The sequence below is a fragment of the Sturnira hondurensis genome, unplaced genomic scaffold (assembly GCF_014824575.4).
Source record: "Sturnira hondurensis isolate 20B ecotype Veracruz unplaced genomic scaffold, ASM1482457v3 Scaffold0008908, whole genome shotgun sequence".
Lineage (NCBI taxonomy): Eukaryota > Metazoa > Chordata > Mammalia > Chiroptera > Phyllostomidae > Sturnira > Sturnira hondurensis.
The window spans coordinates 3,849,156-3,867,899 of record NW_028081539.1 but is presented as its reverse complement, the minus strand read 5'-3'; the positions used below and the strand labels follow the sequence as shown (position 1 = coordinate 3,867,899).

The 18,744-nt window shown below is 39.4% G+C and overlaps 1 protein-coding gene across 10 annotated transcripts in view; it reads right to left on the bottom strand.

The window, feature by feature from the left end:
* DST (dystonin) overlaps positions 1 to 18,744 on the bottom strand; it is a 442,077-nt gene that overhangs the window by 240,850 nt on the left and 182,483 nt on the right. For all 10 annotated transcript variants that reach the window (XM_037056335.1, XM_037056336.1, XM_037056337.1 and 7 more), the window contains one exon: positions 9,126 to 9,187. In XM_037056335.1, the coding sequence (XP_036912230.1) occupies positions 9,126 to 9,187 (62 nt within the window). The remainder of the gene's footprint in view (positions 1 to 9,125; positions 9,188 to 18,744) is intronic.

Below are 18,744 nucleotides of genomic sequence, written 5' to 3'. Positions count from 1 at the left end.
GCTGCATGAAAACAGAGAACTTCCCCAACTGTGTTTCAGACACCGCCCAGGTTATACCAGGAGTTCAATATAGTCCTGTCGAAGGCATGCCTAACTCAGGTATGGTATTAGTCTGAGTTAGCTGGTGGTTCTTTTCTGATGAGAAATTCATCACCAAGAAATTATTATTCTTCATGATAAGAAGACATTCAGAATTCTTCAATCCCAAGTGACTGTTTGTCTACAGAGTAACTCTACACTCTTCTATATAGCTCATACTATCTTAGAATTATCTAGATTACAAAATGAACTATTTTTTCACATTTATAAAAGCCGTATTTCAAGATCTACTTCTAAATTCTAAACTTTGAGTCTTGAATCAGACATTTCCCCTAAAAAGGTTTTAACCCTTCCTCTACTACATACACTATCTTCTACCATAAGAGAAATAACTTAAATGTCAAATCACATTTGTAAAGAAATCAGACCAATGTCCACATATCTAGCTCAGCTTCTCTCTTCCATCTTTAATCATGCAACCTGAAATTTATCCTTAACAATTTAGTGTAGTAGAGAGAGCAAAACATCTAGAGTCAGGTTGACTGGGATGTAATTTTCACTTCTTCCTTAGACTGTTGTCCAATATATAAAAAAAACTGTGCAATCTATCTTAGCCTTATTTTCTACACAAACCCTGAGAATTACTAGCTGAATGGCCTTGGGAAATTATGGAGCCTCTCTGTGCATTAGTTTCATCATCTGTAACACAGGGATAAAAACACTAGTCAGTACCTGTATACAAAGATTGTTGTAAGACACCCAAAGCACTAATTCGAAAGAACAAAAGCATCCCTAGGGTCATTGCAGCATTATTTACAATCACCAAGGTATGGAAGCAGTCCCAGTGTCTATCAGTAGAAAAGCACATAAAACTACTATGGGACATTTACACAATGGAATAAGTCAGCTATAAAAAAAGAAGAAAACTTTACCATTTGAGGCAGCACAGATGGACCTGGAGAACATTATGCTGAGTGAAATAAGCCAGTCAGAGAAAGACAAATACCATATGATTTCACTCATATGTGGAATCTAATGAACAAACTGAACTAACAAGCTAAATAGAGACAGGCTCATAGAGAGCAGGACAACAGCTAAGCATGGGCGAGGTGAGTGGGTGGAGGGATTGAGCAAAAAAGGAAAAAGGACTCACGGACGTGGACAACAGTGTGATGATTGCAAGGGGAAGGGGAGAATAAGGGGATTAAACGGTAATGGAAAAAATACAATAAAAATTTTTTTAAAGATTGTTGTGAGAATTAAGTACCTTAAGACATAAAAAGTAACAGATGCTGGCACATGGTTACTGACAATATTAGCAGCTACTATTATAAATATTGGTGTCGATATTGTAAAGTACCTGGCATACTACAGGGGCACAACAAAATATAGTTCCTTTTATTTTCTAAACCATATTAGAATACTTATTGGTTATACCAAATGAAACTGATGGTTAATTATAATATTTATCCATTTCTCTATATCAGGGGCTCTACAAACGTGGCCCTGGTTCAGCAGCACCAGCATTTTGTTAGAAACACAATTTCCTGGAACTTGTTAGAAATGGAAATTTTCAGGCTCCACTCCAGATCTAATGAATCAGAAACTCTTAGGGTGCAGTCCAGCAACCTATTGTTAACAAGCCCTCCAAGTGAATCTGATGCAGCTCAAGTTTCAGAACCACTCATGTAAGTCTGAAGTCTTCAAAATATACATTTTATCTGCAGATTTGAAGAATGAAAACACTGCATTATACTTTCTGAACAGGGATTTTCATTAGCCCTTTATAAAGTCAATGTTTCCAGAGTCCTTCTATTTCATCGGTGCCCACAGATGTAAAATTACTCGGTAAGCTGCAATGGCCAAGAACACAGAGCAAACAGAGCTTTCTATCTATTCCCTAAACGTTATCACCATGTTCTCAGCTTGGGGATTTACATTTCCTTCCAGACACCAAATCAGAAAATAAAGAACAGTGTGACTGATTCAGTGGAGCCATGAAGTCGTTGACTTTATAATGTGGGGAAAGGATATCTGTGCCGTGAGAAAATTAAGCCTTTCGAAGATATGATGAACACACAAAAAATCTGACAGTCAGTTGGGTGTCTCCCATGTGGTCATCAAGCAAGTTACTAATAAGCAGGGTGTGGTTCAATATTGGAACCCAGGGCCTCTTTCTCTCCAAATGCATTTCGGTATCAAAAAAATAAAAATTTAGGCCAGATATCCTATTACACAATGTTAAAGAAAAAAATGTACGGTATAGCTAGTCAGTGCTGAACAATATGCTTCCACTATCTATTGCCACCTACATGGGTCCAACACAAGGAACTCACATCATATGGACTTCTTCAGACTCCCATCTTCTCCTAAAAATCACTTATCTCCTTAAAGTATTCTTTTTGAATATAGCCTGTAGATCATGTCTTAAGTTCTAATTCTGCATCCAAGGAAACAATTAAGCAGGAATCTTCTTTCGGATCCTTAAAGTGCTTCAGAAAATAGAGGGTTTCCTTCTTTCTTCTGAGAACAAGGCGAAAGCCCCATCACAGGTACTTAAATCTTAGGTGCCATCTCTTACATCACCATCTTACCAGTTTCTAGACCCCGAGGCAGAATTCATGTGACCAGTAGTAACAAAAACTAAGCAGTTTTATAAGACCCCCCTAGTTTATACAATGCATCAGGTAGAATGGGTATAAAATAATAAAAGACTGTCATCAACTTTAAAGTTTGGAAATTTCTCTGGGTAAAATTTAGCTCACTAAAGTCATAGGTATTTTTAAAAACGATCAGCTCATGTTTTAGTAATTAAAATCATGCTAGAGAACAGGGGGACAGCGACCAGACGGGAGAGGGGAGGGAATTTCAGGGGAAAGAGGGGAGGGATTTAGAGGAACAAATATAAAGGATACATGGACAACAACTGAGAAGGGTGGAAATGGGAGGGAGGGAGAGCACGGGGTGGGGGGGGGATGGGATGGGAGTAATAGACAGAAAACTGTACTTGAAAAATAATTAAATAAATTTTAAAAAGGCGAATTCCTATATAATTCAGTGGATACTCTTAATGTAGGGAAATTACCTATAGCACAGAGAATATCTGCAGTTTATTTTCTCTTTTAATTTCTTTTGCAAAAATATCATTATCAATATATTTAGCTAAGCACCTTCATTTTTGTAAATTATGTCAGCATATTTGACTTCTTGGCCTACATTAAGTATATCCATGTGTATAAGGTACAATTGCTGAATACCTTTATGTGAACATTAAAGATAGTTAGAGACTAAAAAAAAAGAATAATACATGAATGTTACTGACACCAATGGTTTCCCCAGCAATCACAACCTGCAAGGCGACACCTGGTCTACCCACGTGCAAAGAGACCTGTAGAGGCAGCAGACTTGAATGTGTTAACTGAGCTTTAGTCTTAAAAGGACGCTGAGGAATGATGAATCAAAAGGAAGACATTCTCGCCAGAACAACCAGTTTAAGGTCAGGCTTAGTCATACAACTGAAATACCAGACACTAAAATTTAAACACACTTGGGAAGAAGCCAGAGACATCTGCTCACCAACAAATATAAGCTTTAATTAAGCAATCTGTTCACTTTAAACAAATGTAATTTTAGCTCTGATAAATTTTAAATAAGGCTACAATAATTTTTTTCTGGAGAGAAAGCTATATTAAAAAATCCTAACCAATATACTTTAAGGAACCAATGTTTACACATATGGACACAACAGTAACTTGAGTAACCATTTAAAACTCCACAATATTTGCTTTTCTCTGTCATAAAATCCTTTAAAATTGACCATGCCAGATTCATCCCCGAGGCACTGGGTATGTGCTGTTTTATAGCTGCATAAATCATAACTTCCTAAATCATGGGAATTAATTAGCACATAGTTGAAACTATGAGGTAGAGAAAAGTAAACACAACCTCATAGCCAAGGGGAACCTGCTAGCAGACAGGCAACATCCTACAGCGCACAGAGAAATCAAACTCTGCACAGCCCCTCACCCCAACCCTTACTCTTGTTTTGTGACCACTAGGGCAGCTCTTCCAATGAGCAGCTGTGGCGAGTCTCCCCTTCTGTTAAATAAGGGAAGCTAACGGGAGGCTTTGGAAGATGCCCTCCCCACAGTATGACGCTAAGTGAAATTGCAACTGAGGACCAAAAGCTGCCAACCTTTCAGAACCTTCAGAATCTTCAGGGTCTCGCTGACTCCCTTTCTGTGAGGAGAGTGTGTGGGAAAAGAGCAGCAAGCAAAATAGGTTTGGGGGCACCGAGATCAACCTATGAATGTCTAGGGAGGGGATGCAGGGAGAGAGGGGAACTCAAGCAATTCTTCAGTATCTCAGCAGGACTCGAAGGCAAGGGGGCAACGGGCCAGTCCACCTTAATAGATTCTGAACCTCAAAACCCCAGCTTTTCCTAAAATGAATAAACTACGGAGAGCACTGAGCTAAGAAAAGGGATTTGGAAAACAGAAGCAGAAGGGCGCCAAGGACGACTTACGCCCACTTCGCTACTTTGTCTGAAGCCGCCCAAGTCCATCCGCTCTACACCACAGCTCTCACTTACTGAGTAACTACAATATACAAAGTACCACGCTTTACGCTCAGATAGATTATGCCATTTATATCCTCACAGTAACCTATCATTACCATGACTTTACAGATGCAAGACAAAGGGGATTAATGTCGTACAAATAATAAAGTGCAAAGCTACCACTTCCTGTCTGCCCCAGACTCACTGGGGTCCACCTTTGGCCTACGTGTCGCAGACTGGTAACCCTGTGAGAGACACTCTTCTCTGAAAGACAGTGCGGTCCGAGTTAGCGGAATAGACTATTTAGGAAATAAAAAAGAAAATGCAGTGAAGAAACCTCTGTTCTGGGATGAACTTCCCAGTCACCTCACTGCCCAAATGAGCAGAACTACCAAGCTGTTCCCCTTGGAGCCTTAACTAGGATGAAGGGGGGAAAAAAAGAAACAATTAAATGATACTAAATTAAAATAAATAAAATGAATTAATTATTTAGAAAGGGGAAAATTTTAAGATTATTTCAGCCCTGGCTGGTGTAGCTCAGTGGGCTTTGATTCCCAGTCAGGGCACACATCTGCATTGCAGGTCAAGCCCCCAGTGGGGGCCACATGAGAGATAACCACAATTGATATTTCTCTCCCTCTCTCTCTTCCTTCCTTCCCCTCTCTCTAAAAATAAATAAATAAAATCTTTTTAATAAAGAATTATTTCAAGAGATGGAGAATGCGGCCCTAGTGTGAGTCAGCACTCCCAGGCAGCTGGGCCAAGGGCAGAGTCCCCAGGCCCTGGCCTCTCAGGACCGCCCCCTCCAGGGAGGGCTGTGAGGGAAGTGCCCTTGGTGCACAAGGCAGCTATTCATCCCCGTTTTCCCCCCTCTTGCCCCCCCTCATCTCCTCTCTCTTCTCTCTTGGAAGCTCCCTTTCCCTCCCTCCTTCCCCCATGCTTTAAGGACTACTTCGTGACTATAGTTAAAACTAACAAAACAGAGAATACAAATAGAATTGTTTAAATCTTATCCAAATTATTTCATTCCCACTTTATTTTCTCCTTATCCATCAATCATTCCTTCATTTTATTGACTTGCTTTTTATGGTCACCCTTCCCCTTAACATTCACATATGTCAAGATCCCTTTTTATTGAAAACTTCAAATAACATACTTTTAATTAATTGAAAAGGAATATGGTAAGGCAAGAGAGATAAGAAACCTGCTTTTCTCCTTTCCTGGTTTCTCCATGAATATGTTCAATATTTCAAGAGAATATGAGAAAAATCAAAAAAGAATGAATATTTCTAACATTGACTTTTTATCTAAAATTCACACATGTATTTTATATTTTCCACTCATTGGGTTATGACCAGCCACTTCCAACAGCTGTGCCCAGCATTCCTGTCAGTGAGACAAGATGAGGCTGACAACCCTCCCACTGCCACTTGGGCGGGACCCGGAAACAAGTGCACGGAGCCCGCGCTTACTCTGCTTAACTAGTAAACTTCGGTGCCCGAAATGTTTGGGGTAGTTAATTATTTTTCTTCACTTGAGGCTAATGCTATAACTTCTAGACATAAAAGAATGAAAGATCTAAAACTATGTTCTTGCCCTGGCTGGTGTAGCTCAGTGGATTGAGTGTGGGCCTGCAAACCACATGATCCTGGTTCGAATCCCAGTCAGGGCACATGCCTGGGTTGCAGGCCAGTTCCCAGCAAGGGATGCACGGGAGGCAACCATACATTGATATTTCTCTCCCTCTCTCCTTCCCCTCCTTTCTAAAGATAAATAAATAAAATCTTAAAAAAAACTATGTTCTCACATACTTGAGTTTTATGCCATTAATTTCACCATATAAGTCTTAAGATTATAAGAAAAGGCTACTTGGAGCTGATTTTAGAACAAAACAAAAACATAAGCAGCTAGCAGTGGGAGTTAGCCAAAGGCTAGATTGTCCAACTTTCCCCCTCCCTAAAGTGGCTCCTCATTTAATAAGAGCTCACTTTAATTCTGGCCTACAACACACTTCAAGAAGCAGAGGAACCAATGTGACTCCACCCGACCCAGTTGCACTGGCAGCTATCAATTGGCTGAGGTGCCTAAAATGTTTTCCCAACTCTTTCTCTGCCACAGCAGGGTTAAGACTTACATCTCTGAGATTTGTTATTTTATTTTTTAAAAAAAGAGGTCATGGACACACACAGACTGAAATCAAAGGGATGAAAAAAGACACTTCATGAAAATGGAAATGAGTTTAAAAAAAAGCTGGAGCAGCAATACTTATACCAGACAAAACAGACTTTAAAACAGAAGATTAAAAAAATGAGACAAAGAAGGACCCAGAAATTCCACTTCTGGGCAATAATGTGAAGGAAATGAAACACTACCTGGGAAAGAGTTACGCACCCCACGCTTGCAGCAACAGTATTTACAATAGCCATGATACAGAAGCAACCTAGGTGCCCATCAATAAATGAACAGATAGAAAATGGCGTATTTCTGGGTGTGTGCATACAAGCGTATAGTGGGTGTGTAGGAATATTACTCGGCCATGAAAAAGAAATGAAACCTTGCTACTTGCAACAACATGGATTGACTTAGAGGGTATTATGCTAAGTAAAATGAGTCAGAGAAAGACAAATGCTGTATCATTTCACTTACATGTGAAATCTAAAACACCAAACAAAAGAAAAAATAAAATAGGCTTCTAGATACAGAAACACTAATAGTTGCCAGAGTATCCAGCAATGGGAGGATAAGCAAAAAGGTGAAGGGGGTCAGAGGGATAAACTTACAAGCAAGTCACAAGGATGTCAGACACAGCATAGGGAGTATAGTCAATAATATCGATAACTTTGTATGGTGAGAGACAGTTACTAAACTTTTCATTGTGATAACCCTGTAAGTTAATATAAATGTTAAATCACTAGGCTATACACTTGACACTAATATAATATTGCATCTCAACTCTAATTTAAAAGAGCTTTACATTTCAGAATAAAAATTGAAACAAGAAAAAAGAGGTCACGCATGCCAGGTAAATCAGGATTTGAATCCTTATGCAACTACTAAAGTAAACCACCTTGGAGGGTTGCGGGAACGATCGAATGACTGAGTGTGCAACACCGTGTAAGAACACTCTCACCAGCACTGCAGTGGGCCCTAGGAGGGAGTAATACACTGCCAGTTGACTTGATCACCAGCCTGAAACCATAACAATTACACTCCAGAAGACACGGGGCCACACTCTGTGACCCACCCCCGGATACCCAGCCACCACAAGGGCACCTCTTCATCAAAAACCTTTTTTCCATTGGATGCGCCTCTGAAATGGGAAAGTTCTGTCGGAGCTTTCTGCTCCAAACACCTACATCACTATGCTCACAGCAGCCCGTCCCCATCCCACGTAAGATGAAACAAGAGCTCAGAAGAGAGCAGGTAAACTGCTGCTATTCTTCGGTGGTATTCACAGCACACTTCCTCACAAAAGCTGAGGATCTTGCCAAAACACCAGAGGGTTTAACTCCTAGCATTAACAGAAGCACCCTGCAGAAGTGATTCCTGATTAGGAATCACTGGAAGAATGTATCAGAATGCAGGAAAAGGGTATGTCAATGGGTGGTGAGAGGGAGGGAGCCAAAACACCTCTCAGGAAACTCTAATATGTCCCCTACAGTGAGAATAACTTATAGAAGGTTATTGACTGCATTGATCCCACTAGGCTACATGATGGTTTAACTAGGACTTGTAGACTAGCTTAACAATATAACCACATTCTAAATACTGTTTCTATATAGTAAACCTCTTCCTAGTCCCAAAGAACAGACTTAAGACATTACCTATTTCCAATTTTTGACTGTTCATAGAAAAAAGTAACTAATATTGTGATGTCCCATGGGTTCTTTCGCTGAGATTCAGAGAAGGGCTTCAGTGGGATCCCATAACTCCATGGAATTGTATTTAAATTCTGGGTACATGTGTATTTTTCTGGAAAGCTTATATCATATGACCCATAGCACACAAATAAATATTATTTTAAGAACCACAGCTATTAACTGTAGACAGAGAAATGTATACGTAGATGCCACTTTCTGGGTCAAACTAAGCATGAGACGTAAAAGGCGTCGAATTCCGTCTCTACAACCCACGTTTATTCTCATCTAACCCTCTGCTGTCCACATAAATCTGATGCCAGAACTTGGTTTGAATCTTGAAAAAAAATCTCACTGAGAATTGGAGTTTTTCCATGCTCTCACATATAACTATTTACATGTTTCTTAACTAGCTTAGATTTTTTAGGCTCCAACAGTAGGTTTTACTAATATCACAGAATGCACCGTAATCACTGGGTACGTATAGTCCCACCTCCGTCATTACCCACAGGCCACACACCAAATCATCAGAGATAGCTAAAATGCATGGGAAATGCTCTAGAATTCAAACTTGGAAGTCGATTTAAAAAGCTGTGCTTCAGAGCTATACGATGAATAACTGCTGCACAATGAAGTATGCAAAACAACTCCAATTGAAATACAAAACTGACCTTCATGAGATGCTGATTTATCCATTTTGTAAACGTTTTCTTTTGAACTTTGTCCCGTTCATCTGGAAGGGAAAAAAAGATAAAACAAGGTTGGTAAAATCTAGTAATAGACTTTCATTGTGATTATGCATGTAAACAAAAATAAGGTATTCAAAAATACTGTTTAGTGCATTTGAATTTCCTTGTTGCGTTCTGGCAACTTCAGGCTACTTGTAAGAAGGGCTCCAGAGCCATCAGACTGGTCTCTTCCCAGTGCTGCACTTGCCAACATGATTACAGCATCACACAAACGCCCTCCATGCCTTCTGTGGCACGATCCCCCATCACCACCACCAGCAACACACAGATGTCTAATCTAGACCTGACAGCCTCCATTGAGTCCTTGCCCTGAATGGGTAGTTTCATTCCCACTTTACAGAATGGGAAATCAAGACTCATACAAAGTCAAAAAAAACTGTCCACAATTATTCAGCAAGTTGTTTAAAGTTGAGGTAAAAGGAAGGGCTTATATTCTGGTCCTTTGATTTAAAGTGAACTCTGGTTTAATTACTAACCATGCGGCTTCTCTCCTGAACTTCTAATTGTGAATTGTCTGGTTTTCAAAAAAATACCCCAGCTAGATATTTACTGGAGAGTGATACTCCTTGCAGTTACTACAGACACGAAACAGAGAAGGCTTGCTATGATTTAAGAAGGAAGAAGAAGGAAGAAGGAATGTTCTGGTTCATCAACATGTTATTTCAAAAGAGAATCATAACCTCCCAACACTTAGAGCTCACATTCTGAGCTACACTGCCCTCCGGCTCCCTGCTTCTAAGAGGCAATTCCCTGCCTCCTTGTTTCCTCCCTCCCTCTGCTCCTTGTCCAAGGTGTCACACCTCTTTCTTTTCCACCAGTAGTCTTCTCTCCTCTCTCACCAATTCAGGTGTTCTCTGCTCTCTCCCTGGGGCAAGGCATGTTTTGGTCTTTTCATCTCTCCTCTTTCTCCTTCTTTATCCCTGAACCTTCTTAAACTATTTTAATGGAACTAAAGTTTCTTTGAAAATGCTTGTCCTACTTATTAAAAATATGGATGTACTTTACAATAATTTAAATATAAACAAAAATGTAAAATAAATCAGCTGGGAAATAGTATCTGTGAGACAAAGATTACTAATATTAATACAAAAAAACAGAAATAAGAAATAAAAAGATGAACTTACTATATGCAGACAGGTAATCTATTGAAAAGTAATACCCACTGGTACTACAACTCACTAGAAAATAGTAGCAATATAAAATAACACAAATCAAACTTTTTAACCTATCAAATTGCCAAGATTTTATGAGAAAATATTGATGTTGACAAGGACACAGGGAAAAGACGCACACGCATACATATGTTGTTAATGGAAATGTAATTTGCTTTAAATCTTTTAGACCTATGTTATTCAATATTGTAGGCACTAGACACATATGGCCATTTAAATTTACACCAAAATTAATTAAAACAAAGTCAATCCACAATTCATTTCCTTGGTCACCCTACTCACACTTCAAGTGCTCACTAGTCACATGCAGCTAATGGCTAAAATTTTGGACAGTACAGATAGAAAATGTTCCCATCATCATAAAAATTTCTACTGGACATCACTGCTCTAGAACAATTTGCCAATAAATATCCAAAGCTTCAAAAATAGCCCTGGCTGGTGTAGCTCAGTGGATTGAGCACGGGCCTGCGAACCACACGATCGCGGTTTGATTCTCAGTCAGGGCACATGCCTGGGTTGCAGGCCAGTTCCCAGCAGGGGACTCACGAGAGGCAACCGTACATTGATATTTCTCTCCTTCTCTCCTTCCCTTCCCATCTAAAGATAAATTTAAAAAAATCTTTTAAAAAAAACAACAAAAAAAACAAAGCCTCAAAAATATAGATACATTCCCAGCAAGTCTACTTCTAAAATTTGGTTGTATATATAATGTGGCTGTAAGAATGTAAATCCTAGTGTTTAAAATAGCAAAATAAAAGCTCTGCAAAACTACGGGTCCAGTGATTTTAAAAAACTGTTGAACTTTAGTGGGACAATCCAATGGTTTGTTCAGATTCAGTTCTTTGCCAAGCTACTCAGTGACGGCACACAACTTAGAGCTTGCCTACACTTTAAGGCCAACATTTGAAAGGACAGGAAAGGGGATTATACAACCTAGTTTGTATTTCATAAGCATTTATTCTCCAAAATACCTCTTTGAAACCCTTTCTATTCCCTTCATCATCATGGAGAAACAAACAAACAAACAAAAACACCTAAACATAGCCCAGCATCTGCCCTGTGCATAAACAAATTCATTTTCATGCCCCAGACATCTAGGGTACTTCTTGATTTAACACCGAGTATTACAAAACTGAAGAGTACAGGAAACATATCTAAAAGACAGATGTTTGCTGAATCTGAATATAAATGCGCAGAATTTGTTAAAATCGTTAAATTTGCTTGATTCCCAATGTAAAATCCCCAGACACTTTGCTTGTAACTACTACGCCAAGATCAATGATATTAATCATTGTTAACCAATATCATCCATAAAATATTTATTAATCATTTGTTGGCCCCTTTGGGACATCATCTACACCTCGCTCATCTTTGTCTATCCTATAGTAGAAATCATAATGTTATGATTACTCACTCAACATATAAACATCATGATGTGGATTATGTTTCAAAAAGGACAATTCAACTCAGAATAACAATGTATAGTTGCTTATTTAGCTATATACAGGCGATACGCCGCTATATCTCTTAAAGTGAAATATGGTGCTTTAAATGTCTTTCAGCCTTGCCATTCCTGATGAGGTCGGAATGAAACTAAATTTCTAATTAGTAACTAAGGCAAGAACAAAGAAAGAGATGCAATCTACTAGTCCTCCTTACTGGCAAAATGAAGATTCTACACTTCCCTCACTTACTCTTTCATTTCAGCACCCAGCAGGGCCTTGGATGAGCCCAGACACACAGTGGTGCTAGGACGACCTCACTGGACAGAAAGAGCACTGGTCCTTGCTCTCTGGAGCTCATCACCTAGGGAAGGCACCTGACAAGAAGGCGGTGTGATTAGCATCCCAACTGAAAAAAGGGATGTGTTGCTTACCATGTCAGCAAGTACAAATGAGAGAAAGACCAACCCTGTCCAGGGCAGTCAGGCGGGGCTTAAAGGAAAGGAAGTAGTAGGGCAGCAAGACAGAAGCCAACCAGGTTCAGGCTTCTCCACCAAAAAGAAACCCTGATCTAATAATTTCAGATCGAAAGAGCCATAGTCAGAAACCAAGCACTGTGGTTCCCTCCAGAGTTGCTTCCATTACCCCCAGACACTGTCATCTTCCAAACAGAAGTGCTGAGCACACCTCAATTAGAGGCAGGGTGCTGAGGAATGCGGCCCTGCTGTGTGATGTGAACTTTGGACAAGTAATGCAAACAATGGAACTTGTGTGCCCATGGCTACTCCTCACATCACATTTTCAGCTTGTCTAAGCCTCCCGCCAAAAGAAAACAGAATGGAAAGAAGTAAAGGTTACTTCCTAGGCAATATTCATATTATTCCCACCCAATTAATACAGCCTAGGATCCTAATATAAAATCATCAGAAAAAATTAAAATGTATTATTAATTTAAAAGCCTCATAATTCAAAAAAATAGCTTTCATTAATTTTTGAATCATCACATAATAATATGAACACTAACAAGTTTATTCTTTCCCACTCAATTTAACTGGTTACATGTACTACATAAAATCTTCTCCTCATGTTATATGAAGGTTAATAAAATTTATTTCTTCTTTTCTAAATTAATGAAAACTGGCCCCCACCAAAAAATTTAACAATAATTCTTTATTATTATCTCTGAACCAGTAAGTGTTCACATTATTCAAATTATTTAATTTTTTCAACAGTGCATTTGCTTTAATCCAAATAAAGTCCATACATTGTGATTAGTTAAAAAATTTTAATGAAACATAAAAATAAATTAAAATGGGTCCTAGATTTCAAGAAACATGAAGAAATAGAACATAGCTATGTTCTAAAAACCAGTCATTCATTGGTTAATTCTTTACAAAGAGCTATAGTAAGAACACTGACTTAATCAAATAATTTACCTCCACTTATAGATGACATATTCCCTTAAATAATTAACTATAAAGGCATTATTTTGACCATTGAGGGTTTGTCTATGGTGGTTATTGCTAGAAGCTCAAAAGTATGCTGAAAACATTAGGTGCTAAATATTTGGCAGGTAACACAGAGGTAATATCTGAGGTTTATAATCTACGACTGTTTTATAATCCAAAGTTCACAAGTGAGGTGCAATTACTAAAGCTAACTAACATACATAATTCGCAAACTCTGACACAAGTTTCTAACAGTAACACCCAAATCTTTTTCACCATGACAAACCCCAAGGAGTCCCTTCAAGCACACCAAGGGAAGCTCTTTACCCCTAGGCTCCCAAATGTTTAAGGTGGACGTCGAGGGCCTCGGCCTTTTTCAGGAAAGCAACTTATAATCAGAGAGTAATTTCAGTCTGGGGAGACTGTGATTTACCAGTTTCCATAATATCCATTATTTCAAAAGGGTGTATTCCAGATTGCACCATCCAATTTCCCAATTACAAGTCTCATAATGGTTCTTTATTTCATTTCAGTGAGTGGTGGCTAACACTGAGATTTATATTTAGGGCACTGTTGCCATGACAACAAAAGGGAAAATCATTCCTGAGATTTAAACCGAGTCAGTTGGTTTCACAGACTATTCAGTTATTTTTCTGAATAAAGTTTTAAAACATTCCCCTATTGGGAAATTATTTCATTTATAGAGTAAGTTTTAAATGAAAATATAAATTTCTGGTCACCTTATACAGTACAATGTGGCTGAAATACATAATAACTCAGAATGCAATTAATAACAAAAATTGGGAAAACAGATGTGCAAAAAGGCATTAATTATTATTATAACCTACACTGACTGATTTTCAGAAAACCCAATGAAAGTTAAGCCCACTTAGTACCACATCACGCACATAATACTGAGATTATTTAAAGGCATATTCTATGCACTGCAAGAGAAGGAAAGTTCTCTGTAGGGAACCTGTCCAGATTTCTGAAAGGTGCCCCATAGCCTGCTGACCCCCCACCACTGACACTGAGAGCGCAGCCTTTCCTTCCCAGTTCCGAACACGAAAGTGGTGATACTACTGACCCATGCAGCACATCAGCCCCACCAGCTGTGCATTCCAGTCTTGATCATTTTTCATGAGCTGCCCCATCATTCTGCGAGAAATCTGTCCAATCGTTCCCTAAACACTTTCCGTACAAACTCTGATGTGTCAGAGTCCTGTTAACTTTCTGTGTAGAAAGGAAAACATTTGCTAGACACTCCCACTTGCAGGCTGAAAACTTGTCAACTCCCCCTTTTAAACAAACATTAGCAAAGCCAGCCTCCTCCATTATTTGGTAGGGGACACATACACAGCTATTACTAAAAAGAAACTAAATTGTCTGCATCTCCTTTTAATCTTAAAGTCGTTCATATGGAGGCCCTTAAAAAGAGAGTTTTGATTCTCTAACTTTCCTGACAATGAGGCAAAACAATAGGATGTTGGATTCACTGCAGAACTAGCTCATCACATTCTCTCTTCTGACACCCCAGGCAGAATTCCCCTGGAACGGGAACAACACCCAGCCCGACTTGTTCAACTCACCCTACCATGCCTGCTAGGAAGGTGATTGGGAAAGTTCAGTTTTACAGTCAAAACATTATTCTTTAGGAGAACACCACTATCAAGTACCCCTTTACGCTTACTTCATGTTAGTTTCACTTGAAACTTAACAACTCTTTGAGTTAGATGGTACATCTTCCTCTCAAAGATGTAAAAACCAAGGTTTCGAGAGGTTAAGAACTAGACTAAGATTCCTCAGCCTAAGTGGGGTCTTAAAACACAGTCCAGTCCTTGCTGGTGCGGCTTAGTGGTTTGAGGACTGGACTGCAAAGCAAAAGGTCACCGGTGCGATTCCCAGTCAGGACACATGCGTGGCTTGTGGGCCAGGTCCCCAGTAGGGGGCACATGAGGGGCAACCACACACTGATGTTTCTCTCCCTCTCTCCTTCCCTTCCCCCTCTCTAAAAATAAATAAAATCTAAATTTAAAAAATTTCTTGCAAAACCCACTTTTTTTTCTCCATCACCGAAGAATAGAACTCCTTCTCTAATAATGCAGTCAAAAGAAGGAGTTTCTCTACTTTACAAAAACTTCATTTCTGAGCATGAAGAAATGAAAAAATGCTTAAAACCAGAACCCTTATACTAAAGAAGCCACAGTCCAAGTACCTTCAACTCTCCTGTGTTTGTCTGAAACATCGAATGAACCCACTAGAAACTATATAACAATCACTCCAAAATAACAAACAATGAACAAAAAAGGATCACTGCATATTTTCAGCAACCAAAAACCAGCAAATTGCATCTTGCCAAGGGAAAAGACACTGCTAAATTAATAACTGTGAATACATGACTTCCTGGTAACTTTTTAAAAATTTTATTTATTATAGAGAGAGGGGAAAGGAGAGAAAAAAGAGGAAGAGAAACATCAATGTGCGGTTGCCACTCACGCACTCCCAATCCGGGACCTGGCCAGCAAGCATGTGCCCTGATCAAACCAGAAACCCTCTGGTTCACAAGCTGGCACTCAAACCACCGAGCCTCACCAGACAGGGAATGAATGAGTTCCCCAAAACTTCTCAGCATAGTCATTACTGCAAAGCCTACAGCTGATCTCCCAATAATGAGCATCGTTCTGCCTCCACGGTAACTGCTTTTGGCAACAGCAAATTCTTATGCTATTGCATGATGCAAAGCAATACTCAAAAACTTTGGTTGAAAGAGACTTTTTTTTTCATTTTCAAAGTTTGATTCTCCAGGACTTAAACAGAATTCTTCCTCTTCTATAAGAATTGACAGCATAAAAAGGTTCTAGGGTTCTCTTTTATTACTGGCTTTAGCACTTTAAATTTAATGTTGACAATTTTCTTAGCTTTTGTTTCTGTGTAACCATTATTCACCAGGACTTAGCTCTAAATTAAATTGGCATTGACTTCTGCTATAGTCCCTCCTTGACCAGAGCATAATCAAGCTACAGCTTTTGTGCTAAATACTAAGTATGGTTCAAATCCACATTTGAAAAGGAGTCGTTGGCATGTCTAAACTGTAATCTTCATAAAGAAGCTCTTTACAACCCTTATCTGCCAAGGAAAGGAAGATAGCCGAAAAAAAGTATTTCAAGATGAGCGTGTAACGCACAATGCCTCTCATGCACAGAGCAACAATAAAATCTTGAGATTCGTACTACCTGACAGTACATGAGAAAATTATACAGTATCAGAAATGAGAATGAGAAATTTTTAGAAACAAATAAAACCATTAAAGAAAATTAAGAAACAATGTTGTCTTATATTCAAAATACTTAGCTAGGGAGATTATTTCAAAACAAGTTACAAAATCCAAAAGAGACTAAAATATAAAAGGTAACATATTTGATAAGAAGCTGAAATAAGAGCAAATACTATAAATGAAGTTTTAAAAAATGACTGATTGAAAGAAAATATCTGCCAGATAGATAGATAGACAAACAGACAGACAGACAGACAGACAGAATCAAGAATCTCCAAAATAGGCCCTGGCTGGTGTAGCTCAGTGGATTGAGCGTGGGCCTGCGAACCAGAGGAGCGCGGTTCGATTCCCAGTCAGGGCACACGCCTGGGTTGCAGGCCAGTTCCCTGCAGGCCAACTCCCAGCAGGGGACGCACAAAAGGCAACCATACATTGATGTTTCTCTCCCTCTCTCCTTCCCTCCCCCTCGAAAGATAAATAAAATATTTTTTAAAAAAAGAATCTCCAAAATAGATGAATAACTCCCATAAGCCATAGGGAAAAAAGCCCCTCGCCAGTTACAAATGATGTGAGCATACAATGCAGAGGGAAGGAATGCAAATGGCCAAGGAAGATATGGGGACATGCTCATGCACACTTCTCACCAGGCACTGGGAGCAAAGCGAAATAGTTCATAATGGCATAAAGAGTGACAGTAACTGACACAGAGAAGCAGGTAACCCTACGCGACACAGGTGGACATGTACAAAGGCAAAAGCTTTTCTGAGGGCAATTTGGCACTTTTCTGTGCCAAATAAAGTGCATGTATTTTCTGAACCAACAATTCCACTTGCAAATACTTGCATATATAGGATTAGCATACAAGAACGTTTACTATGGCAAAATATTTGAAGCCATTGAAATGTTAGTCATTAGAATGCTAGACGAATGGAATATAGTTCACATACCCTGCACACAGTGAAATGAGAAAGATTCTAAGATACACAGTTAAGTGAAAAGTGCAAAATAGTAAAAATATATAAAAGATGCACAACAAATCGAAAAAGAACAGTTTCATCAGGAGAAGAATGGAAGCTAGACAGAGAGAGGATTGGTGTGCTATGTCTCATATTTCATTCTGCACATTTCCAGAGGGAATCCTTACAAAGATGCATTTGTGTTGAAGGGCTTCATGAAAAGGCTGTCACAAGACGTGTCACTTCGGCATGTGAAATACTTTCAGCTGAAAGCAGCTGAGACACTGCACTCCTTCCTCTCCTTGAAAGAATTTAAATTAAGGGCCCTGCCCATAACAAGAGTTATTCCCAGAAATAATTTTTTGTGATCTATCAATAGGATGGGGAAAACTTCTAACGACTGAACATCTGCTCTTCTTACCACCCCAAGACTAGCCCTCCTCTCCTCTGAAGCCCCAAAGTGCCTTACCCTCACCCTTAACCTGGAGTGTCCTGTACACCCCATTTTAACTGTAAGACTCTGACCCTCTCGTCCATGTGGGGTCTCTGACTCCCTTCTGTATGCCAGGTTCCTACACGTATATATGTAATTAATTTGGTCATTTTCTCTTGTTAATCTGTCTCACGTCCATTCGATTATTAGACCAGCTGGAAGAACTTAGAAAAGTTTTTTCCTCCCTCACAATATATTACTATTACTAATAACTGTGAGAATAAGTGTTTCAAATTCTTTTATGTATTCAATACTCTGGTACTCTACGGAAGGGATAGGGAAAAAAAACCAAGACACAAAACAGAGTCCCCCCACTTCAGGTGGGGTTAGGTTTACTCCTAGGCTGTTGGCTGCAGAAGGGGAGAGAGAGGGGAGAGGAGAGCGGAGGGAGGAGGCATGAGGGGAAGAGAAACAGGAAGGGCTAGCGGTTGAGAGAAGGATGGAGGCACAACTGCCCACACTTAGCAGATGGTTGCCCAGGCTGGGAAACAAAATGATGAGGCTGTAGAGAGTCCCTAGAAGGAGAATCAATAACAGAATATATGAAAAAACTGCCCTGCTCAGAGGATATCCTTGTTTTAAGTTTAACTGTCATAGAAGAAAATGCAGGGTAGTTTTAGCTTCATCAGGAACCAGAAACAGGACAAGGGCAGGATGTGCTACATAAGCTGAGGCCTTCATGGTGCAGAACAACAGGCACCAGAGATCTCTGCCCACACGGGGTTTTTTGTCTGCCTATTCCCGGCTGCCTCCCCC